The 26,352-nt window shown below is 43.7% G+C and overlaps 2 protein-coding genes across 3 annotated transcripts in view; one reads left to right on the forward strand and one right to left on the reverse strand.

Moving 5' to 3' along the window:
- Positions 1-1,026: 1,026 nt before the first annotated feature.
- The window catches only part of LOC144479592 (forkhead box protein C1-B-like), a 31,234-nt gene continuing 5,908 nt past the window's right edge, over positions 1,027-26,352 (forward strand). The window contains exons 1-2 of one of the 2 annotated variants that reach the window (XM_078198496.1): positions 1,027-2,642; positions 12,253-12,884. In XM_078198496.1, coding sequence (XP_078054622.1) covers positions 1,304-2,642; positions 12,253-12,266 — 1,353 coding nt within the window. In that variant the 5' untranslated portion in view covers positions 1,027-1,303 and the 3' untranslated portion in view covers positions 12,267-12,884. Of the gene's footprint in view, positions 2,643-12,252; positions 12,885-26,352 lie in introns of those variants that run through there. The other variant, XM_078198504.1, reaches the window with a different exon arrangement.
- gmds (GDP-mannose 4,6-dehydratase) overlaps positions 16,894-26,352 on the reverse strand; it is a 563,765-nt gene continuing 554,306 nt past the window's right edge. Inside the window, exons 10-11 of the mRNA XM_078198517.1 lie at positions 19,047-19,115; positions 16,894-18,631 (exon numbers count right to left, since the gene is read on the reverse strand). Of these exons, the coding sequence (XP_078054643.1) occupies positions 18,569-18,631; positions 19,047-19,115 (132 nt within the window). The 3' untranslated portion in view covers positions 16,894-18,568. The remainder of the gene's footprint in view (positions 18,632-19,046; positions 19,116-26,352) is intronic.

Below are 26,352 nucleotides of genomic sequence, written 5' to 3' on the forward strand. Positions count from 1 at the left end.
CTTCTCACCTCCCCTTACAATCCCGTTTGTCCCAAACGGGCAGAGTTGAACAAATCCGTTTAACACACATCTGCAAATGGAGTCACACCTCAGCAGTTTGGAAATGGATTTAATTAAGGGAGCCACCGAGCCACCATTTAACACGTTAGCCCGGCTGGCCGAACGGGATCTTAAACACTTCAAATCTGTGAGGGTGTTTTATTTTTTTTTGGGGGGAGGGGGCAAATGTTACGGCCTAAAATGTTTCCATTCAACATGCGAAACGGTGCAGACTTTACACTGCCTTGGAGGATAATTTGCCTCACTTTTGTATGCACTCTCAGGCGGTGGTGTGAGGGAACCCGGGGAGAATCCAGTCGTGCAGACAAAGTTCACACTTCCAGCGAGCGGGGACAGGTTCAACCCTTCCAACTCCCACATTGCAAGTCCCACAAACCCTTTAGCTTTCCAAACTGAAAATTTAAGAGATTAGCAACTGGGAAAAGGGGGAATAGAGAACACCTTGGAAATATTTTTCAAAATGAATACTTATTTTATTGCATACAATTTTTAAAAAATGAAGTCTCCTTTTGAAATGAAATCTCCGTTTTATTTACGTCTGAGGCAAGTTGTTGTCAGGATTGGAAATGCTTTGTGTCCAAGATACTTTGCACTTTGGTTAATAACAAGTCTCTTTCTAATCTTTAAAGTTAAGCAGAGCGTTAAAAAAACAGGAAGGCCAAAATTTTTTTTTAAAGTGATAGAGTGGAGGAGAATGGGGGGGGGGGGGCAAATACCCAGAAAGGGGGCATTGCTTTATTTTGTAAGTGGCATACCTTTGGGAATAGAGTGGGGAGGGAGGGAGGCTGGGGTTTGGAGTGAGGATGGGGCATTGAGACGCCACCTCAGCTGTGGGAGATGTGTGTGTGTGTGTGGCCAGGACCAGCAGTAACTGGTGTTCCAGAGGCAGAGGCGTCAATTGGATGTTGTTGCCTCAGGGGGTGGGGCTGTGGCCGAGGAAAGAGAGGGGGGTGTAGCGAGAGAGGAGAGAAAAGAAACTGCGTAAAAGTCTTGTCAAGTGACGGATGCTCAAAAGTTCAGAAGGTTCCCCCCCCCCAACACACCCCTTCAATATCCAGTCTGCCACCCCGCGGATAGAAGGAGAATATTTGAAAGGGGGGGAAAAAAGTTTTGGAGCGAAGAGTTAAACTTTCTGTACAGTTTGGGCTAAGTCTCTCTCTCTCTCTCTCTCTGTGTGTGACTGTGTCGTTATTACAGCGGAGGAGGGAAGCAGTCAGATTGGCGAAGGAGGGGAAAGGCAGCGATGCAAGCTCGTTACTCAGTTTCCAGTCCCAACTCCCTGGGTGTTGTGCCCTATATTAGCGACCAGAATTACTACAGGCCGGGCCCGGCTTACACCGGGATGCCCGCTCCGATGGGCATGTACTCACACCCGGCTCACGAACAGTACGCCGCCGGCATGGCCAGATCCTATGGACACTACACCCCGCAACCCCAACCTAAGGACATGGTGAAACCTCCCTACAGTTACATAGCTCTCATTACCATGGCTATCCAGAACGCCCCGGACAAGAAGATCACCCTGAACGGGATCTATCAGTTCATCATGGAGAGGTTCCCTTTCTACCGGGAGAACAAACAAGGCTGGCAGAACAGCATCCGCCACAACCTCTCCCTCAACGAGTGCTTCGTCAAGGTGCCCCGGGACGATAAGAAGCCGGGCAAGGGCAGCTACTGGACCCTGGACCCCGACTCCTACAACATGTTCGAGAACGGCAGCTTCCTGAGGCGAAGGAGACGCTTCAAGAAGAAGGACGCGGTGCGAGAGAAGGAGGAGAAGGAGAGGCAGGGCAAGGAGCCCCGGCAGGCGGCCCAGGAGCCGGACAAGAACGCCAACTCGCACACCCTGAGGATCCAGGAGATCAAGACGGAGAACGGGGCCCCCTCGCCTCCGCTAGCGGCCTCTCCCAGCCTGAGTATGGTGCCCAAGATCGAGAGCCCGGACAGCAGCAGCGTCTCCAGCGGCAGCCCGCACAGTGTCCCCTCCAACAGGTCCCTGAGCCTGGACAGCCATGAGCCGCACCCCCAGGCTTTCAGCGTGGAGAACATGGTCACATCTCTCCGGGGCTCTCCCCACTCCTCCACCGAACTCAACCCCAGCCTGGCGCCCTCCTCCAGGACAGGAATAACCCCCTCTTTATCCCTCAGCTACAGCTCCAGCCAGCCTGCCGTCTACAGCTCCTCCTGCAGCCACAATCTGACCTCGGGCAGCGGGGGCAACGCGGGGACTTACCACTGCAACATGAGCCTGTACTCGGGCGAGAGAGCGCCGCACATGTCGGCCACCTCGGTGGAGGAGTCTTTGCCAGACTACAGCATCCCTCCCAGCACCGCCAGCAACGGCCAGGAGGGACCTGGGGCAGGGCGCCTAACCTCCTGGTACCTCAACCAGGCCGGAGATCTCAGCCACCTGGCTTGTAGCCCGTACCCCGGGCAGCAGCAGAACTACCACGCGGTGCGAGAAATGTTTGAGTCGCAGAGAATCGGCCTGGGTAACTCCGGCGTCAGCTCCGCACATGTCAATGGCAGTAGCAGTTGTCAAGTGTCCTTTCCGCCGACCCAGACACTTTACCGCACCTCAGGTTCGTTTGTCTACGACTGCAGCAAGTACTGACCCCAAACACACACACACATTTCACACACGGTTACAAACTTTGATCTGTCTGTGCCACAGATCCCCCTGTGTTTATATATATATTTTCATAGAAACAGAAAACAAAGTCCAATTTGCAATTTGGTTATAAAGGACAGTGTTACTGCAAAAGGAAACGTAAGTTGTTTTTATTTTGCCAAAAAAAAGTTGTTTAAAATATTACACTTTAGTCTCTCAAATCTATTACAATTCTTAGCAAGCTGACCGGGACTTGTTAGAAACTGTAAATGTCGGATAGTAATTTATTTGAAATTGTAGTCGGGTATTATTTTTTAACATGGACCAAATCCCCTCCCGAAAATGTCCCGGTGCTAACTCCAAAGGCTCCCTCGAAATGTTCTTGTTAAATATCCTTCATGATGTGTTACACCTTCCGGTATATATATATATATATAAAAAGGTAAATTGTATAACGCGATTTTCTTTACTCCTCTTTGTTGACCTTATTCTGAAGGCATTTGCATTGTTTGTTTATAAATAAATGACAATTCGATTCGTGTGCTAATCCCGTCTGCTTTGGAAACTGGACTAGTCACTTGTGTCACCTTGGGTTTTTGCATCTCCTGGCTTCGACCGTTGCCGGGGAGAGTGGTATATGTACCCTTCAAGATTGCCGATGTACAGACAGAAAACTAAATTGCTAGCTTAATGAGAGAAAAAAAATCATCTGGCGTCTCCAACCTCAAAACGTTTCGCACCTTCCTCTCTCTCTCTCGCTTCTCTCTGCTCCAGAAGCTAAATGTTTGCACGGATCTTCAGCCCCAGTTGACATTTCGGATAAAAATGCCCCTTATCGCCTCTTGCTATCTAAAGACAACAATTAGTCAGTAATTGCAATTGTTTTCTTATTTGATTGCTACCAAATTGGAGCGGCCAGGCTGTGATTTAAGGACACAGGGATCACCTGTGGATTGTTTTAGAAAAAGCTAACGCCACCAAATTCGCACAATAAATCCAGCTCCTTTTTAAGCTGTGATGGTCAAAGGCGACTCCTCCTGCCACCTTACTGTGCGGATGAAGGAAATGTCTGCTATTCAGCTCATTAGATTTTAAATAATAATTTTGTGACCAATCTGATATGTATATATTTGAAGGGATGTCTGCGCTGCGGAGAGACATGAATTCTTACAGTATTTCTCTTAACTTGCTTTTCGCCTCCGGCCTTATATATATTTAAAAAGTAGTGTTTGAAAATGGTATTAAGTAGTATACTCAATGTGAAGTTTGCCACTTGCTTCTTAAAAGTTGGCTGAATCGAGGTGAACTTTGGGATTTATCAAAGTGTAATTAGACCGCATGCGAATTCTTTCCAATGTCTCTGTCAATTCTCTCTCTTGTCAACTCTGTCATTTTTTCCTGTCAATTCCCTCTCAATTTTCTTTCGATTTTTTTTCCCGTCAACTTTCTTGTCAATGCCTTCTTTGTCAATTCATTCTCTCCTTGTCTCAATTTTCTGTCAGTTTTCTCTCTTTGTCAATTCCCTCTGTTAATTCTCTCTCTCTGTCAACTCTCTCTCTATGAATTCTTTCTCTCTGTCAATTCTTTCTTTCCCTGTCAATTCCCTCTGTTAATTCTCTCTCTGTCAACTCTCTCTGTCAATTCTTGCTCTGTTAACTCTCCTCTGTCAATTCTATTTTTTTCTCTCCCTCTCAATTCTTTTCTCTCTCTCTGTCAATTCTCCTTTTTTTCTCTCTCCCTGTCAGTTCTCTTTCTCTGTTGTAAGTCGGTTTACCGAGGTTAGTTGCGTTTCTTAAAAAAAAAACAAATGAATCAACTCACTTTTGCTAATTTAGGCGGCTAGATTGAACCGTCCCTGACCCGTTATGCTCCCTTCTGAAGCCTTTTGCGTGCATTTAGAAGGTTAGGAGATATTATATTGAACTTCTGAAACGCGGGACAGTTTTAAAGGAGTTTAAAGATCAAGGGTTCTTCATTTCCATTTCTGTCGCGATGGAGTATGAAAGGGGGCCGCTGTCTACTTGTATTGATTAATAATGTTGGCCTTTAAAAAAATATATATCCTTGAAGTGTAGCCAGGTAGGGCCTAGACAAAGGCGTCACTCTCTAACCCATAGTTACGTGCACCTCAAGATTAGGCGGAAACCAATCTGGTGCTAATAAAGTTACACTCCAGTCCTGTAAAGACAGTGTGTAGAGTTCCGAACCCGCAGCCCAAACTGTAGTTAAAATAAAGATTTGAAAGGTCAACTAATAAACAGAATGAGGCACTGCCTTTTGGCATTGAAGTATCTATCATTTGAAGTTGGAACTTGGAAGCACTTATTACATTAGTGGCATAGCTTTAAATCACATTACTGTATTATATTTGGGAATATTTATGTAACTCAGTATAGTAAATAAGAGGAGCCCATTACAGCAACCAACAGGCCTCATAAACAATACACAAGAGCATTGGCAGAGGGAAGATTTATTGAGCGCATATTATACCTTATTAGGGCTGGTCGAGTGTTGACTAGACATTTAAAGAAGACATCCTGGAAGACAATTCTCTGCTCCCGCAGGAGTTGCGCCATTTGACCAGTGTATTAGACAATAGTGACTGTTGTTAAAGACCCCCACGGCAACTTTTCACACTGCGATACATGAAGCTTGAGCGACATTGGAGTTAATTGGGACTTATGAAAAAATTAAAGTCGGTTAACGAAACAAAAAAATGGCTGCCTTTTACATGGCAATTAATTTGCTTGAGCTAGCGTGATTGAGGTCACTGGGATAGAGAGGGGGGGAGGCTGTGTAATCTGTCCACTTTGGCCTAATCGAGTTATATTAGACACCGTGATTAACTGTATACACACCATTGCGACAGTTTGTTTTGAAAACACACGTGTGGTTGGAGGAGCAAGGAATGGGTGTAGAGTTCGAACAGATTTCATTCCTGACATTTCGTAGATAGCAGGCACGACCCCACAGTCGAACCCCGTGTTATTTTAACTGCGCCGCACCCCCCCCCCCCCCCCCGCCCCCCCTTCCAATTCGATCAGGACGTTGTTCCTTTTGGTACATTTTAAAAATCGAGCGCCCGAGGCACAAAGCTCCGGACTCGGCCAGAGAGGTTTGCTGGATTTGCAGAGAAGTCTCGGTGCACCTATGGCCCACAATGAAGCGGTCCCTAGGGGCTGGTCGAAACTGATAACACCGGTTGGTGCACAAGAAAGTAACCCTGATTCTATTGTACAAGCAAAGCAAAATTATCCCGAGGTTATTAGTTCCAAGCCAATTGGACATCTGTCTATGCTGAGATAAATAGCCCTGTGAATATTGTCCAGTTTAAGTTATGGTAAGGATATTTAAGAAGAGTGCAATAGACAGGCTCCTGGATTACTAGTTGCTTTCACACAAGAAAACTTAACTAACCTACACCAAGTTATACCATTCACAATCGTTTTCCAAATGTTTACGGGCGAAGGAGGTGGTAATATCTGAATAAAATGGCAAAGGGTCTCAGAATCTTAACTCTTGGTGTATTTGGGCGCATGAGACTGTGGCTAATCGACCTTTAGCCAGAAACAAGTGTCGATATTTGAAATATCGAAAATCACAAGTATGCTTCTAAGCATATAACCAATGACAATATGGAGTATTCGAATGGAAGGGAAGTGTGCAGATAATGCCTGCAAACCCATAGCCAACCTTAGTGTTATTGTTCAATTGCTCTTTTTTTCCCTCCGTGTGTTAATGACGTTGGCGATTTCTGCCCCAGGATACGAATTGATAGGAAGCAAATGACAAAAAAGAGAGCTTATCACTAATGACAGGTGAATGATGGTTGGGAAACGTAAAATAAAAATTAAGCATAGTAGTTATTGGAATAGTGAAATAACTTGGGCTTTCCTGAGGATAGTTTGAGTGGGAACTGAGAACGTTGGATACTAGGATATATGTGAAATGAGAATGCGCTGTAAAGTGTATAGAACTGTGGCGATATAAAATATTTGTGTTCTTTATAACATGGCGGGGCTGTGGTTTCTGGATGCTGTTTAGTAGGAAATCACATTTCATTTGCCGAGATTTAAGAATTTACGTATTTGTTTAATATTATGATAATTACCTGTTCAAGCTATACAACAATTGATATGGGATTAAGATTCATTCTAGGAAATTGGGACCGAGTGACTACAAATTGGAAGAATTATATCAGAATGCGATAGTTTCCGATGTGAATATATAGTGTAAAATAGGTATTGTGGAAATGTAATTCTAACACAGTGTGGGGAAATCGCCACCTCTTTCTTCATAGTTGCAAATTGCTCCCAATGTTGATCGTTCTCACTATCACGCATGATACTCAGTCTGATTATAATGCAATCTGCATCTAGTAACGTCCCAACTTGTTCCAAGTAACTGGATCTCATATATGTGTCTGTGTGTGCAATCGTTGGACATCAATTTATCATGTGTGTGTCCACTTACTAGTTATTTAACCATTTAGTGGATGTCTGTATGGATAACAACCGGGCAGGTAGCTAAAATCAGGCGATGGCGGAGGTCTGTGATCCATGATGAGTATTTCACCAAGTGAAATTGACAAGATAACCCTTCAGCACCAAATAATGGAGTATGCTAAGTCTCAGAAGTGGAAGTATTGTGCACCATTCCTGTCCATTAATGACCGCAGGGTTGATAGCAGGATTAAATATTGAATTAAACGAACTATTTGTGGTTGTAATATGAATGTGGGAAATAGATACAATTCCCCATAGGTGATGCAAATGGCGTTAGCATTTGAAATGCAACACCTGTCCTTTTTTCAACCAATGCGATTTGTCTTGTCTGAATACACTACAATTGACCCCGCATCAGCACAAACGTTAAGCGAGTGGATTGACTTTCGGGGAAGTTTCCCAATTCTTGTTTTTGTTTTGGCTATTTCTTCTTCTTTAATCGTTCAGACACCAGATGCAAAATCATTTTCTCTCTCCCCCAGTTACCAGGATTAAAGAACTTGCCCTACCACAATCCTGTCGGATTTTTAGTTACACACAGATGACCACATTTTCAGTTTCTGGGCTGCACTAAAACCTGTTTAGAAAATATTTAAAACAGCGAAAGCAGTAAGAGTTATCTTTAAAAAAAAACACAAGAATCAAGATGCACAGCTGCCTCATTGGCCTTTCAATTCTTCCTCTATATTCACATTTCCTGTACTTTGTATAGGATGTTTGATCCAGACATCCCATCTAATCAGTGCGTGTACGATGTACATGACCGAATGTGGCCATAAGACCATAAGACATAGGAGCAGAATTAGGCCACTCGGCCCATCGAGTCTGCTCCGCCATTCAATCATGGCTGATTTTTTTCTCATCCCCATTCTCCTGCCTTTCTCCATAACCCCTGATCTCTTATTAATCAAGAACCCCACTTACACAACGAAATACTAATAAATGTGTAACATTAAATATGAAAAACATAAGAAAAAGGCAAATAAATGATACATCATAAAGGAAAGTAAACACTAGTACAACTGATAAAAGATGCGCGGATTCGGTTGATTGGCCACGTTAAATTGCCCCTTAGTGTCCCGGGAAGCGTAGGTTAGCGGGACTAGTGAGGTAAATGTGTGGGGTTATGAGGATAGGGCCTGGGTGGGATTGTTGTCGGTGTAGACTCGATGGGCCAAATGGCCTCCTTCTGCACCGTAGGGATTCTATGATAAGGGATATGACGGGTACTCGTTAACTTTTGACTTTGACATCCACTCTGAACTTTGAAAAGTGCTTATGTGACACTCGTTGCATCTGGCAAATGCACAGGTATTTTATGTTGCCATGTTGAATGAATATTTAGGTCTTAAAGATAGAAATACGCATTCTTGCCTAGTGCAGGTTTTAATATCGGATTGTTCGTTGCGATTCCCTCCATACATTACCGCACCGGATCACTTTATTTTGCACCATGTTCAGTAACTAAAGAGACATCTCCTTGTGTACACATTTGCATCGGCGCACTTGCGTGTCCACGACTTAGAATTACGGTTTCCAACTTGAATTAGACAACTATTAATTCTCCCTCCAACGCCCCCCCCCCCCCCCCCGCCCGCCCGCCCGCCGGTAAACAAACGTCGCGTTAATCAGGAGATTGATTGCACATATGCAACTCGGCCTGACTAGTCCAGGATGAAATATAATTCAATCAGCGTGCAGAATCATTTTTTTAACCAGGATGGGGAAAGGACCAGAGCAAAACTTAGCCAGAGGGTCAGTGCAGTGGGATGTCAGTTCAACAACAAAAAAAATGAGATTAATAAGGGACTGAGCACTTTAAATCCGGAAAATCGATATTTTTTAATACTTACAAAGCTTGGTTTCAAAGTTGCGGAATGTTGCCGAGTTTTGCATTTTTTTTTATTACTGGCGGGTGATTTGAAATGTGGTGGGGCTGAAAATCTACCAATGCTGGGGGGGGGGGGGGGGGAATAATTTGTCAGCTTATTTTTACAACACCCAAGTTAGATGAAATATCCCTCTGACAATGTTTGCCCGAAATCATTTATTATTGTTTTTTTTTAAAAAAACAAAATCATTTCTAGGCAAAGAATCGAATTTCCAGGGTTTTCTTGGTTCTGGTGTGTGTGTGTGTGGGTGTGTTTTAGTAAATGAGGAGAATATTGGAACTGATACGGTACTTGCAAACGCTCAGCGCTATAAACGTGAATGGCTTGTTTTTCTCGAGGGGTAGTTTGTGGTGCCTGACCAGAACAGACTCTCCCGTGTACTGTAGTTGTGTACACGGGTCCGTCATTGTATTCCACACTGGATTACACTGGACTCTTTTACACGCGTCTGATTTCAGACTATTTTGGGTGAAGTTGAGTGGTGGTGGGGGGGAGGGGGTCAAGGCTTTTCCCTACTTTCGATTCTCAGTGCGATCCCAAAGGGTTTTTTTTACTTTCACTCCCGCCGTCGTACAAGCCAAGCGTCAGGATCAACTCGCACTGAAAAAGCTCGCAGGTCAGAGCTGATTATAGGGTTGGGTGGCCTCCGGATTTTTTTTTCCCTAAATAAACACAGCTTGATTCGACATGGGTGGGCGAACGGACCAATTTTCGCACTTTTTGGGAGAAGTAGGAGGGAAGGGAGGTGGGGAAGTAGGGTGGGGGGGGGGGGGGGGCGAGATGTTGAGGAGGCAGAGAGGAGGAGAAACAAAACTGGGGGTCCTCAAACAGAGGCTACTTTGACTGCAGACCCACATAGGCGACTCCAGTCGGGTGAGGGGAAAAAACGGCAGCAAACTGCAACACAAGAAGTTGAGGACATCTGAGCCAACAGGAGAGTTTAGGGCAATTTAATTCCAAAATCCCCCCCAGAGACCCAGGCAGCAGTGAAAATCAGGACAAAGTGACTCATGTCGACAGCAAACTGATTTCCTCTGTGTGTGTGTGTGTGTGGCAGGGGGAGGCGGGGGGGGGGGGGGCAACAGAAGAGAAAATTAAAATCTTAATTCGACACCGTGAAGTGGCAGCGTCTATAAAAACACACACCGTTTAACTTCGGTTTTAAGTGACCACCAAAGGAGGTGCCAGTGCCACTTCATGGCGTTATTACTGGACCGAGAGGCAGGTTATATATGCATTTAAAAAATCCGGGGAAAATAAAAGTATTTCCAGCTTGTGGGGCCCACTGCGTAGAAATTCAAGAGGGAAAATGCAAATATTTCAAGATTCACTTTCTCCCCTTGCCTTGGCCTCCACTTGTAGTCTGGGCCCAGCTTTGAGTTATAGTTGGTTTACTGATACCCCAGTATCATTAACATTTAGAATCTGCCCTGCTCCCCTTTTCATTCCTTTAAAATGCTGAAAGGTATGGTTCTCAAAATTGCCCCCATCCAGAATTAGAGGGGACCAGCCGGTCACTGTGTATTTTCGGAAGCAAATGACAGAACTGAGCGGATGGGGACGGTGGGGGGGGGGGGGGGGCGGGGGGAGTCATTTTTGAAGCTTTGTTATGACACTCGACCATGCGATTTTCCCCACTCTATAAAGTTATTTCAATATTGACTTAAAATCGACATGCAAAGGCAAATCCTCTCTTCGCTAACCCCAATTTATCTCCCAGCTTCCTCTCAATACAATGGGGGGAGGGGCGGATTTCAATATTTGCCCAGTTAATTCAGCATTGACTCATTGAGGAGTCTGGGCACTTGAGGGTTTTTAAATTGTCTAGTGACTCGGGGGAAATGTTCAAGAAATGAACACAGTGCGAATTCACAGTTGGGTAGAGATCAGGATCGCCGAGATGTCGGCGACCTCCTCTCCCGCTTGCTCCCTTATTGGATTTTTGATTTGATTTATTATTGTCACATGTACAGCGAAAAGTATTGTTTCTTGTACGCCATACAGACAAAACATACCGTACATAGGGAAGGAAAGGGGAGAGTGCAGAATGTAGTGTTACAGCCATAGATATGGTGCAGAGAAAGATCAACTTAGTGCGATGTAGGTCCATTCAAAAGTCTGATGGCGGCAGGGAAGAAGCTGTTCTTGGGTTGGTTGGTATGTGACATCAGAACGTGTTCTTATGTCTGATGACATTAGCAAAGCCGACGCCAAATAGGATTCCTGAAGCCATTAAATAATTCTCTTTGATTTAAACCAAGATTTTGAAGGGATTGTGTTTTTCCCTTAAAATGACAATGTAAATGATGATGATGTTGCGGTGTTTCATTGAGGCTGGAGCAGTGAGATTCCCGTCAAATTTGCATTGATGAGGTTCACACAATCTGCAGCCCCCCCCCCCCCACCCCCACCCAACAAGTCTTTGGACTAGCTTTGCCGCGCGTTACTAACTTTTCCACCGAGTCAAGGATACAAGTGAAACATTTCGTGCACCTCGTTCGCGGTGCAAGTCTAGCTTGAAGAGTGTTTGCCCATCCGGTTGACCTGCCGGGGTTTCGTTAAAGGGTTACCCACGGTTTTAGCGAATGCTGCTCCACTCAAACACCTAGTTGAACACTATGAAATCCAGCCATTAAAAATGAGATATTAAAGTAATCTGGCATCTTTGCACGAAGAAAGCCAACAGGCAGATCTAGTGATTTGACATTTTGCTATTTACAATATTGACACTTGATGACACACAGCTTAATGTTTAGGCAGACATATACAGCATGTCCAGCTACCAGCTCTACAAGCCTACAGCCCAACCGCAACGGAAAGTGAGTACAATAATCAGAGTTGAAAAACTGCAGCCACTCCTGGGTACTTTCTGTTTAATCCGGAGAGAATTGCAGTAGCAGTCCTGCAGTTTATCAACAAACGCCGTGGTTAAAATCTATGGCGAAGGGAAACCCAATCTATCGGAAATTCCCTGAAAAATCAAACACCGTTCGGGTTCAAACATTCCTTCTTTCCTTTTTAAAAAAACGTTTTGATCGGAAGTGGGCTCCAAAGATTCATCAGCCGAAGGGCAAAATATTTTGTATCATGGGAACTCTTAGTATAGTTTATAAAGAGTTTATTCTTTAACGTAGTAATTTTAAGTTTAGTAAGATCTATGTTTACAATGGGTTTCATTTTTTAGTTTTTGCCCAATGATACGGTCAAGCCGAGGGAGCTGTCTCCCGGGTTGGATTGTCACAGAGAGCGGTTGATGTCTGATGTTCAAAGCAGTGACTGCGACACTCTTCAGATGCAGCGGTTGCCTTCACTTCCTCTCTCAGTACACGACTGGAGTTGAGGAGAACTGCCGCGTTATCAGGCATTCGAGAAGACAGACTGCAAGTTGGAGCGAGGCAGCACCTGGGCAGATTGAAGACATAAAGAGACACTGGGCCTTTTGAAATTGCAGGCCCGCTAAACAGTTAGTAATTAGACAGTGTAATCTCGCCATTGTGCAGACCTCAGGACACATGTGTTTTATTTACCAGAACGTTTCTTCAAAAGACAGCACAAGATTTTTATTTTCCACTTAGCATAAACTGATTTCATATTTCTGTTGTTTCTCCCAGAACAGTGGCCGGATTTTTGTTGTTGTTATGTTCAAAGCTTCGAGAAGACCTTTAACTACAATAAACTGCAGGCTGAATAAACCTTGTACTAAAATAAGCTGCGGGATCGTGTTTGGGACTAAATAGTTATTCAAACAATATAAAACATTTAATCAAATCACAAGACTGCCAATGTGCTAGTTAAATTAGCTACTTAACCGGAATTACAATATTCTTGTAATGATTGAGAGACGCAATAATTTAAAATTCGGATCAAGCGTTCCATTTTAGTCAAATGCCATCCAGTCTGTACAGTAAAGAACAGATATAATTCTTTATAATAACCTTACAGATTTTGAGTAAGATTCGCAGAGGGTTAATTGCAGTGTTAATGTAAGCCTACTAGTTAATGTAAGCCTACTAATGTAAGCTTCTTAGCCCACTAATAAATAAAATAAAAAAAATTAAAAATAAAATTTAGAAAACTGACTGGTTAAAGAATGTAATCAGCACCAATTTTTTGTGAAACAGTTCCATGCTATACTCGTACATTGATACAAGATTGACAATAGATTAGGCATTATTTTGTGTTTTTACGTACATTGTAACCCTACATCCTGTGACCAAAATTTACTCTGTACAGAGAATTATCGAACCCTTACAGTGCAGAAGGAGGCCATTCGGCCCATCGAGTCTGCACCAACCACAATCCCACCCAACCCCTATCCCGTAACCCATGCATTTACCCTCGCTAGTCCCTCGGCACTAAGGGGCATTTTAGCATGGCCAATCCATCTAACCCGCACATCTTTGGACCGTGGGAGGAAACCAGAGCACCCAGAGGAAACCCACGCAGACACGGGGAGAATGTGCAAACTCCACACAGACAGTCACCCAAGGCCGGAATTGAACCCGGGTCCCTGGTGCTGTGAGGCAGCAGTGCTAACCACTGTGCCACCCCTCAGTGATAATTTTTTTAATGACTTTTTTCTCAAAAATCTGCCATGATACAAATTTATTTTAATTCTAATACCTCGCCTCACCGTCAAAATTTCGGATCAGCTATAAGATACTAAGTTGTATTCTGTAAGCAGTATGGAAAAATTTTTTTTTTAAAAACAAAGTTATTGCGGAGATTGTAATTCCAATCACAATTTAACAGAATTAAATATTTAATGTCCAAATGAACAAATAGTTAAAACCAAGCTCTAATCGTGAACAATTTTCTAAAATGTTCGATGGAATGCTAATCGTCTTGGTTTATTTACAGTGAAAACACAAAAGCTGAAATTAGTTGTATTAATTTAAACAAAGCAGAACTATTTAGTGGGGGAAAAGTACTTGTTTTAAAGCCAGGACTTCAGGTAACGTGTGTACAAGTTGCTTATGGCTATGAATGTGATCAGTAAAGTCTAACTGGATGGAAACAGGTAAAGAGGAAAAAGCGTGGCGATCATTGGTGGAAAGCTCACCAGAAACCGGCAGCCACTGACCACCTGATGTCATCTGAACCTCGGAAGAGTTCAAGTACTGAGGCACTTGGTCAGGGTACAACCTGTTCGGGCTATCTATCTATCTTTCTCCTCACGGCACACGCGACTAATTCATTTTTCCAGAAATTTGTTCAGAAATCATAGAATTTACAATGCAGAAGGAGGCCGTTTGGCCCATCGAGCCTAAAATGACAACAATCCTACCCAGGTCCTATCCCGTAACCCACATATTTACCCCTTCCTAATCCCCCTGACACTAAGGGGCAATTATCATGGCCAATCAACCTGACCCGCACATCTTTGGACTGTGGGGAGGAAATCGGAGCACCGGAGGAAACCCACGCAGACACGGGGAGAATGTGCAACTCCGCACAGTCACCCGAGGCCGGATTGAACCCGGATCTCTGATGCTGTGAGGCAGCAGTGCTAACCACTGTGCCATCCAATTCACTAATCAGGATACGTTATTAATAGAAATATTATATAAAAAGCATGTATCATTGCTCACCCACAAGCTCGCATTAGGAGGTTTGGACATTTTTAATACAACCGAGGAATAGTGACAATGCAGGTTTGTACAGAGTATGCCTCGTGTCCTTCCTACTTGAAGAGCATTCGATGGTGCAAAGATTAATATCGGATTGCTAGAAATGACACTAGCAAACACAATTCAAGTATAAGGTCTTTGCAATTTAAGAAAACCTTTGACAAATCATAGTAAAAATCATTGTAAATCAGTACCTCTCCACCCTCCCTGTCATTTATAAAGCAATTCCCGGAGTAATTCATTGGGAATAAAATGCCGTTTATCCGGAAATTTCGAAGTTCCGATGGTAAAGTTAACAGTGAGAAATGTCTTCAAGCAACAAGTTGAAATGCACATCACCAGAAACCTTAGCTAGTTTGTTCCAACATAGGGTTCACCATCTAAAATCGTTTTGAGTTCGCTTAAACATCATAGCATTTTTCCAAATACACATCATTTCAACGAATTTGTGCATTAATATATTTCGGGGCGGGGGCGGGGAGGGGGTGCTGCCTTGTTCTATTATAGTAATATATTTGCAATTCCCGAAGCTGTGATCAGTTCTGATTTGTGTGTGTGCTTTTCGTTCTTGAGTGCGTGAATGTGTGTATGTGAATGTATGTATGTGCGTGCACGTTGTTTGTATATGTGTACGTGTGAGTGCATGTATGTGTATGTACGTGTATATACGTGTATATGTATGTACGTGTGCATGTATGTGCGTTTGTGTGTATCTATGCATGATAGAATGATATAATCCCTACAGTACAGAAAGAGGCCATTCTGCCCATCGCGTCTGCACCGACCACAATCCCACCCAAGCCCTACCCCCATTTCCCTACATATTTTACCCACTAATCCCTATAACCTACGCATCTCAGGGGCAATTTTAGCATGGCCAATCACCTAACCCGCACATCTTTGGACTGTATGTCCGTGTACGTGCGTATGTCCGTTTGTGTATGTACGTGTATGTATCTATGCATATGTGTACGTGTATGTATCTGTGTGTATCTTTACGTGTATGTACATGTGCGTGTGTGTATGTAGGTGTGGTATGTGTTTGTATATACGTGTATATCTATGCATGTATATGCGTGTACGTGTGTATGTACATGCATATGTATGTGTATGATGTGTGTGTACGTGTATTTGTATGTATGTGTGAATGTATGTGTGTCTATCTTTGCGTGTATGTACATGTACGTGTGTGTGTGCTCACACAATGTTGCAGTGTTCAATAGCTTGATGTATAGCGATTTGGATGAGATTCTGCACATAACGAAATGTCATCCGCCCAAGGTCAATTTTGCGTCCTCTGTACATTGTGAAAACCTTGAGTGTTCCATCATTTTAAAAAAAACCTCCGGAAATGTTGGAATCTAATATGTAAGATGTCTGAGATTTCCCACCAAGCCGGCAATCCCGGGCTAGCTATCCTGAATTAAATGATCGGTTTTTAGTAGACTGTTCTGCATCACTTCTGGCGAACACCCGAACGGTAAGAATTGCGAAGTGCGATCCACATACGAGGGGAAGTGATGGAAGTAAAATCTCACAGCAATACCCACTTACTGAAAAGAAAAGAGAATAATAAGCGTGTTCTCTGCGGACAAGGCCTCCTTTCACCAGCTGAGGGCAACTCTGGTCAGTCAGAATTTGAGGCACCGTTTTGTTTCCCAGGCAATAGGCACATTGCACCAATCGAACCACCAAGTTGTTAAAAAAAACCCTATTCTCACCCTCGATAGTCCTTTTTATTTGATAATTAGATCAATAAATGGTTGCATTTTTTTCTCCTGCGAAGTTACCTGGTTTACCTACAAACTGCAAGAGTTTTGTGTGACCTTTTAAATTGCCCCTGGGTGGTGTGTTTGGGGAGGGGGGGGGGGGGGGGGGAGTAGTCGCCTGCACCTGTATCAATCCTGTCCTAAGCTGGCATCTTTTTTTTTCCCAGACTCTGGTGAAGCCTACTGACATGTGTTCCCAATTAAAGTCAATAAGGTCCACTGTCTGACTGCTGGGAACTGTAGCCTGTTGTAAGGTGTTCTGTTAATACATTAAATCAACCGAATCCCTGCGCTGAGAGAGAGAGAAAAGTGCCGTGCATTTTTAATGCATCAAATACAACTCCCCAGTCGCCTTAATTTGTAAATTTGATGTCAGGAATCGCTATTCGTTTTAACACAAATAATAAAAAAAGGGGGATGCAGTTGAACGGGGAAAGGTCAATAGAATAAATGCATTTTATTTGTTGCAGACACACTTTGCCTCATTATACTAAAATCATTGAATAACAATTTTTTCTCTAACGCACCCCGCGTGTTGTTCCCTCTGCATCATCTGGGACTCTTACTGGGATAAAGTTTCTTCCATTCCAATCATTGCGCCACGTTCAGACCGTCCAATGGCTAAAGTGAACTGTCATTTGTTGCCTTTACAAACACTTGGGAAGCGAAATAACTGAAACCTTTCTCTGTACAGCAATTACACTTAATGCATTTTACAAGTCAGCGTCCATACGTAAACACCGCCTGAAAATTTATTCCCAATGTCACATTTTCGTTCTGGACCGGCCTCGCCAGTGCATTTACTTTGTGATTAGGACCTGATAAATAGATGTTATGTTGGAATAAATGCTGTTAAAAGGTGTCCCCCTCCTCCCCGGGACTGTTAATCAATTTGAAAATCACGAGTTACGACTAACAGTAAGAAAACTGAAGAGGCGTATTTGTGGTGGTTTCTGCGGAAGGACGGAGTTTTTTTTGGGGGGGGGGGTTGGGGGGTGGGGGAAATTATTTCCGGACCCAGGATGAACGGCAAGATTCAATGAACAACATACAACGGTGAAGCTCAGAGCGATGGGATTGCAACCCAACCGCGTTCTGTACCTTTCCCAGAGACGAAAGAAAAAGATATTTCAAAGCAAACACATTCAATGATCTAACCTTAATTATGTATTAGAGAGACGTTCTGTTTGTGTTTAAAAAAATTGCCCCCCTCCTCCCCCGAATCAGGCTGGGGTCTAATTATAGAAAGAGTTGAGCGGAACTGCACAGATTTGCAGGGTGAATGGTGTGAGATACAGAGGGATCCTTTATTACCAGACTGCACTCCCTAAACCCCCCCCCCCCCCGAAATTATTCCCATTTAATTCCAAATGCCTTCATTAGGGGTTTCCTCAGGATTTTCTCTCCACCCGGCCTTGGGAAATTAATACCGTGTTGTTCATTGGGAGTTAGAAGCCCCGCGCGGTATATAGTGTGTGTGTATGTGTGACAGTGTCTCTTTTAAGTTCAGGCCAACATTATGGTTCCGTGTAGAAAGTAACATTTACAAATCAACCCTGCCATGTGTAAAAGAAACATGGGGGGGGGGGGGGGGGGGGGGGTGGGGAGAGGAGGACTTAAGCCACCAAAACGGTCAGAATTGATACAAAACACACACAACTAGAATTGTTAGAAACTTGCACGTTCATATTTTAATAAGATGCAGCAAATAAGATCCGGCGTATAAGACAGAACCTTATTTAAGACATACAAAAGCGTCGCTTCACTCCCACCCCCACTACACACACACACACACTCGTTCATGAAGAAATCATTCCAACATTAATGGCAGTTGAAAATAGAAAATACACTTTCCTTGTTAAATATTGCTCCCAACAACCAGTCCTACCCGATAAATAGCCCCAGTCATTTGTACTGTTTTGGCTTTAGCGTACCTCATTCAACACCCCAATTTTTTTTAATTTAAAAAAAGCAATCACGTTATAAATGTATTTCCTCTGTTTGATTTGATATGTCGATCAACCCTCATTATTGCATTGCACCCAAGTGTTTCGACGAGAGGTCTCCTGGCGGCTCCCGAATACGGGAGAGGGATCCGGTCTCAAGCATTGGGATTGGTCTTCATGAGGTCAATATCAGCAGCGACCATCTCCTCCACCAGTTCCTGCACACAAGCACAGCACCATTAGCTCAGCAAGAAAGCCGTCTAAGAACAACAACGAAATAAAGTGTGTGTGTGTGTGTGTAATTCATGCCCAACCAGCGGTTATAGCAGGGCAACTGGCAAATCCTGGGGGTGGCGGGTATCGAAGGCACAGAAAAAAAATAAAGCAAGCGTCAGCAAATGTAACCAACATCGGATATTGATTAGCAAAATAAAATCTGTAAGAGTGCAACTCATTACTGAGTATTTATTCACCCTGTCAATTCTTGCAGGGGAGAATGGGGCATTGAAGTTATTAATTCCTTGCAAACAAGAGACTCAATACAGCAAATTACGCACATTCACAGAATCACAACAGGAGGAGAATGGGATATTCCATTTAGATAATATATCTTTGTAATTCCAAAATACTTACGTTAAATGCAACTTTTGGTTTCCACCCCAGTTTTTTCAGCGCCTTGGTACTGTCTCCTTGGAGAAATTCCTTGAAAAATACAAGATGAATCACAGGGTCACTGTCTGCCGTGTTTTACAGTGTTGTATTTTAATGGATTATTGCCGCTTCTTTCGTTAAAGCCTCCACAAGGCGCTGGGGTAATCAAGCCCCCGCGGCAGCACAGAGTCTCTCTGGGATGTTGCAGGTTTAAGGTCAGGGGTAAGCTAGGGGTCGATCTATACTGACAGCCACGTACCACCCTGAACTCGTTCCCGCTGGCGTTCAGACTTGCGGAGACGAGTCTTTCTATTTTTTTTCGAGTTCCTCGCGTGTGCTCCCGTCTGAAGAAGTTAACGCCAGCAAATAAAGAAAAATCAACAGCTCTAGCTGCTTATGAAATTAGTTAGATCAGCTCTCTGTCTCTCTCTCTCTCCCTAACGCGCTAATCTGAGTGTAATCACGGTTGCTTTATAAAACAATTTGGTATTTCGCTGGGTGACCACATCACATTGTCAAAAGGACCCGACTCAGTTTCGACCTGCCCCTGAATATTTGGGATTAGACGGAAAGTCACACCGACAGGCAGGCAACCGGCGGTCTTTAAACCACTCATTCCCACACTTTCAAACTCCACATCTACTCTGTAGCGATTCCTCAGTCAGCGGCAACCTTGAACTTGCCTGGAAAAATATCCCCGACGGATCTTGTTGTATTTATACCAATAAACAAAGCCGGCTACAGAATACTGGAAGCGTTTCATTAAATGGACGGCTTTATTTTGCTTTCTGCCTTGTATTTGATCAGAAATGCATTCCTACTCGGGGGCAGCATAATATCGGAGATCAGAAGGACTCATAAAAATTCTCAACTAATTCTCACCACTTGGTTCCTCGGCTTTTGTCGTCACCCTCTGGATTTAAAAAAAAATTCCCCCCAAATTTAATCAGACATAAAAAGTCCTGCCCTTATGGAGGGGTAAATGATCAAATCCAGCGTATTTTCCCGACCCATGACCCGGATTCTTTCCTATTTTCTCCTTTATTTTGTCCAACATTAATTCATTTTTTGACATCACAACTCCCCAGGCTGCGTCTCACCAGCGTGGGCACTACTAGCTTAGCGGGGAAGCCCGATGGAATATTACACCCCGGATGAACACTTGTTCACCTCTGGGTACAATGAACAACTCGCCAGCGAATAGATTGTTCGGCCCAGGCCTCATTTGTCACTGTGATGGGCTTGATGGCTTCCTTCTGCACTGTAGAGATTCTATGATGCTTGCCCTCACTTCAGTCATTAGTTTTTGAAACTTCAGAGTATTAGTCAATTAAAATATATATTTATATTATCTAAAAGAGGCAAATGGAATATTGGCCCTTATGGAGGCTGAGATACAAAGGGGAGGAAGTGATACTGCAGTCTTGTTCAGGGCCCATCTGGAGCAGCACACTCAGTTCTGGGTACTAGGATTATAGGATCAGGAGTATTCCATTCAGCCCGTCGACCCTGCTCGGCCATTTAATACCATCGTGGCTGATTAGGGCGGCATGGTGGCGCAGTGGGCAACACTGCTGCCTCTCAACGCCAGAGACCTGGGTTCAATTCCGGCCTCGGGTGACTGTGTGGAGTTTGCACATTCTCTCCGCGTTTGCCCGGGTTTCCTCCGGTTCTCCAGTTTCCTCCCACGGTCCAAAGATGTGCAGGTTAGGTGGATTGGCCATGTTAAATTGCCCCTTAGTGTCCAAAGATGTGTAGGTTAGATGGATGAGCAGGCTAAATGTGTGGGGTGTGTGAAAGGGTCTGGGTAAGATACTCTGTCAGAGAGTGTTGGTGCAGACTCGATGGGCCAAATGGCCTCCTTCTGCACTGTAGGGATTTTATGATTCTAAGTTGTGGGTTCAGGTCCCATTCCAGGAATCTAGGCTGGCACTCCCGTGCCACACTGAGACAGTGCTGATGAAGGTGACATCTTTCAGATGTGAAGTTAAACCGGGGCCCTGTCCGCCCTCTCAGCTGGATGTAAAAGATCGCATGCACTATTTTGTAAAAGACCAAAGGGTATTTATCCTTCAGTCAACAAGAACACAAAAAGAAATCCTCCGGTCATTATCTCATTGCTGTTTGCAGGACCTTCCTGTGCAAAATTGGCTGTCCCATTTCCAAGAGTATAACAATAAGCACTCTTCATTGGTGAGAAGTGCCCTGGGATGTCCTGAGGCCATGAAAGGTGCTATAAAAATTCAAGTCTTTCCTTTTTTAAAAATAATAGTGCAGATACACAGACACTCCTCTGGTGCTGCAGGGCTGGAGCAAGAGGGCATAATCTTAGAAATTACAGCTTGGCCATTTCGCAGAGAAATTAAAAAGTAGAGCATCTTTACATAAAGGGTAGTGGAAATGTGGAATTTGCTCCCTCAGAAGACTGTGAATGCTGGGTTAAATGACATGTTTTAAGACTAGAAATCAATACATTTCTGTTAAATAAGGGTATCAAGGAACACAGACCAAAGGTGGTTTAATTAATGGTTCAGACACAGGTTAACCATATGTATGTTGCAACAGACCTGAGGTATTGAATGACCTCCAACGGTTTCTATCTTCCCAATTAGGAGGTAGCAGTAAACATTCTGATCACAATGAAGACATGAGAACAATGCTTCAAAACATTGTCAAAACTGCGTTCCGGTGACAGTCAAAATGCCTCTTAACTGATTCAGCACTGTAGAGAATGGTCTGCAGTTATTCTCGTGGTGTTTCCTGCTGCGGGAGTTATCCAATGCAGGGCAATGCCTGAAATATTACATTACAGCTAATATAGAATCATAGAATCCAATCCCTACAGTGCGGAAGAGGCCATGCAGTTCATCGAGCCTGCAGCGACTCTCCAACAGAACATCCCACCCAGGCCCTCTACTCTGCCCTATCCCCATAACCCCACACGTTTCCCATGGCTAATCCATCTAACCTACACATCTTGGGACTGTGGGAGGAAACCGGAGCACCCTGAGGAAACCTATGCAGACACGGAGAGAATGTGCAAACTCCACACAGTCACCCAAGACTTGAATTGAACCAAGGTCCCTGGCGCTGTGAGGCAGCAGTGCTAACCACTGTGCCACCGTGCTGCCCACCAGGACATCACTTAATATGTTATTCTAAAATGTTAAAATAATTAGCAATTTAAGCATGTTATGCTGCTTTACTACTGCTGGAAAAGTTGATTGATATTTTGTATGGAATAAAGTAGTCTATTTGGAATCTATTGCAATGTTTTTTTTAAATGTGGAGATGTGTATCTGCTGAATGATATGTTACTTTGATTGGCGTAGTTTAAAGTTAAAGATGTGACAACACAATCATAACAGTGATGATCCTGTCAGCTGATCATTTTCAAGAAGTCTGCTTAGCTGCAGAATGCAATATAATATTTTTTACCTTCACTAATGTAGGCGATCACATTCACAGACTGTAAAAATGCTGACAGAATAAATCCATTTAACCGAGAGACAGCTTCACAGATTGGAATAAATGGGATTTTTCACTGCATGAATACTGTGAACAAATGTCATTCTAAGGCAATGTCAATTTTTCGGGTTAAACCTGCAAGCAGTCACTCTTCCTACTGTGCAAGAACGTACATGCATTTTAAACAGTCTGGGAACTTAATAAAAACCTTCCAACTTGTACTTTAAGCTTCACAACAACTACAGGGTGGTGGCGGCAGGGGGAGGAATAATTCTACATAGGTAGACTTTGGGAATACATTTTAAATATTGATTCTGAGCTAAGAAGTAGTTACGCATGAATCTCAAGGAAGCAGGAATTTGATGCAAGGTCCTTCCACCTGTTGCAGAGTGTATGGGATTACTGACTGTCAGAATCGGGCACTGTTGGTAGACGCACTTAGTGGTAACTTAAGGCTGGAGAACACAGGAACGGGAACTGTAAAGGCAATTGGGTGAAATGGAGATTTGGTCGCTTAAGATCTTGTCAAAGCGCCAAACAAAAGTTCACGAATGTGACGACTTGACAAATATCTCCAAGTTCTTTGGACTGTGATTTTATATTTGGTTGAGTGCAACCTCTCCATCGTGGATGTGTTAATTCTAAACACACAGATTGGCGGTTACCTTTTCACAGGTTTCCTTAATGGAGCAGCACTTTGTGCTTAACATGCCCAGTAACTTGGTTTATAAAAGACTAAGTACAGATTTGATTTTTTTCTAACTTAAAGGACACAGACAACACTTCCATCACAAATCACTGTATTCCTCACCTCCACCTCCCCAATCACCTGAGTATTTTCAAATTGCTTTTCAGCCACAGAATGTTGTTATATATTGCCTTCACCATAAACATGCTACGAACTAGCCAGTACGGTGGCACAGTGGTTAGCACTGCTGCCTCACAGTGCCAGGGACCCGGGTTCAATTCTGGCCTTGGGTGACCGTCTGTGCAGAGTCTGCACATTCTCCCCATGTCTGCGTGAGTTTCCTCCCACAGTCCAAAGATGTGCAGGTTAGATGGTTTGGCCATGCTAAATTGCCCCTTAGTGTCCCAAGATATGTAGGTCAGGGGGTTTAGTGGGGTAAATGTGGGGAGCTGGGTGCACCTCGGTGGGATGCTCTGTTGGAGAGTCAGCACAGAGTCGATGGGCTGAATAGCCTCCTTCTGCACTGTAGGGATTCTATGATACTACAAGGTGACGCAAGTAGCTTGTGGATTGTTCTGGTCGGTGGTAACTATACTTAGGTAGTGCTAATGCAGCTGCCTGCCATCTGAATGGCTGGTGAAGTCTTGGCCAGACTTCCAAAGTTTGCAGATATTACCTTGTAAAAATATCTTTTGTAATTATGAAGCTATACAAACAAGCTCTACTATTAATTAAGTCTTTACAAACAGAATTGCCAAAAATATCATTCAACAATGTTTCTTTTTGCTCATGAATCAGACACGTTTAATGACAGGTGAATCATATTTGTATGTCTTTTCTTCTGAATTTTGCAATAATTGAAATTAAGCAATGCAGCTAACACAACAAAATAACATACAGAGCTGACGTTGAAATCTCAGATCATTTAAATTCAACACATTTTAATAGAGAGGTGAACTGTTTCTTTTTATTTAAACAGTGTTTCTTGATACCATAGTCAGGGGAACTGGCATGAAGGAGTAACTGGTCCTGATTGTACAAGAGCACTAACTTAACAGAAGGAGAGATGGGGTTGATTTTCAGCCTGTGTTCTCCATCAGCGAGAACAGCGACGTGGGCGGAAAATCCAGAGAGAATTGATCAACGCAATTCTCTGCGGAGAGATCGCATTTCCTGATTTTGCCTGCTCCCTTGCCAATGACATCACAAGGTTCACCCCATAAAGGAGGAGAACCTCATTTTAATGGATTTAAATAAATATGATTAGCCAGATCCCCCATCATATCATTCCCTGCCCCCCTCACTGAATATTCATGCCTTGCCGACATAGGTAAAATTTACAACAGCATTTTAAAAACAAGGGGGGGGGGGGCGGGGGTAGGGCAGAGGTAGGTATGGCCCCCAAAGGGCGAGGGGCATGCCCAGGCACTGCCCTGGCACAGGATGGCAGTGCCAACCGGCAGTCCCAGGGGTGGTCCCTCCTGGGATTCCATTTATGTGTGGCGGTGGGGAGAGTGGGCAGTGAGGGTGGGGGGGGGGGGGGGGGGGGGGGGGGAAGAGGAGAACTGCAGGCACTGAGTAGGGGTAGGGAGCCCCTGTAGATTGTCTAGGGGTGGGGAGGCCTGAACACCTACTTGGTTGGGGGGGATGGGTGGAGTTAGACTTCAGTGCTGAGGCGCCGTTTATAGAAGGCAGCTGATCTCTGTGGAGCTGCCAACTCTATCAGACCCCACCCTATCCCAACCCGTTAGAGTGACAGCATAAACAATGCCCACTCTTTATCGCAGAAGCTCAAGATCTGGAGAGAAAACTCGTCTGTCTAACTGGAGAGCTACAAACCGGTTTCCTGTTTGAGCCTGACACTTTGAATAAGATTGCACACAGTGGATATGATTCCAAATTGAGGAGACAATGGGGCTTATTACTGGCATCACTATTGTCCGCTGCTGAGACTATTACACTGCAACAGTGATTATCATTGAAAAATACTTCATTGGTTGTAAAGTGCTTTGGTACGTTCTGAGGTTGTGCAAGGTGCTATATAAATGGAAGTCCTGGAGCGGCCAAATTAGCAAACTACTTGCTGTCAGGGCTGCTATTATTTCGCACTGTTTGAACTGGGGCAGAACCACAGCCATGCTCTGGGAGAAAGTGCTCCAAATCTTTACTTTTAGCTTGGGTGATTTTTGTAGTGCAGTGCCCTGCTCCACAGTAACAATTGTTTTTCTATCTCGAGCCAGGATCATCCAGTAAAGTAAATTTACAGTGTGGAGGTCGGGAATGCATATTGCAAAAATGGGCAACATTAACACTACTTACTGGAAAAATTCATCCCAAATGATTAATTCGAGAGACCACCAGCTCTGACGAAGGGTCATCTAGACTCGAAATGTTGGCTCTATTCTCTCCCCACAGATGCGGTCAGACCTACTGAGATTTTCCAGCATTTTCTGTTTTTGTTTCAGATTCTAGCATCCGCAGTATTTTGCTTTTACCTTTTAATTTTAGTTACCTCAGATCAGAATCCTCCATGGCAGCTAATGATAAACTTTGTGTTAACTAGCAGTCTATTTAGAGGTTTGTATTTTCAGAATCACACTTTCTGTGGTGCACATCAAAGAAGTAAGTGTTTCACACAGGGATTACAATGGTGAACACGTGAAACACTGCCTGTACACTGGTGAGGTGGTACAGTTCAATACTGGTAAATCACATTCTGCTTCCAGCTTTGGATAAATTTGTATTAAATCCCAATTTTGCTCCTAATGCATCTCTTAATACTGGTTCAATGCCACTGCCATTTTTGGCATGCTGTGATCTGAGTGTGCAGAAAGATACTAGTTGCTCTCAGTACTCTCAAATTGAGGAAAACAGTTTCACACGTGGGTACCTCAATGCAAAAATGTAACATTTACTTCACAGCAAATTGCCAATGTGTTTGTGATACCAAAAGAGAAAATGCTGGAAAATCTCAGCAGGTCTGCCAGCATCTGCAAGGAGATGTGAGTTTAGATGAGAGCAGATGGAGTGATGAAATCATTTATATCAGTGCAAAATTAAAGTGAGATCCCTGTATTGGCTCAGTAGATTTACATAGAGCACATGAGTCATGCAGATCAGCGACCTCCCAGA

The sequence above is a fragment of the Mustelus asterias genome, chromosome 2, assembly GCF_964213995.1.
Source record: "Mustelus asterias chromosome 2, sMusAst1.hap1.1, whole genome shotgun sequence".
Taxonomy (NCBI): domain Eukaryota; kingdom Metazoa; phylum Chordata; class Chondrichthyes; order Carcharhiniformes; family Triakidae; genus Mustelus; species Mustelus asterias.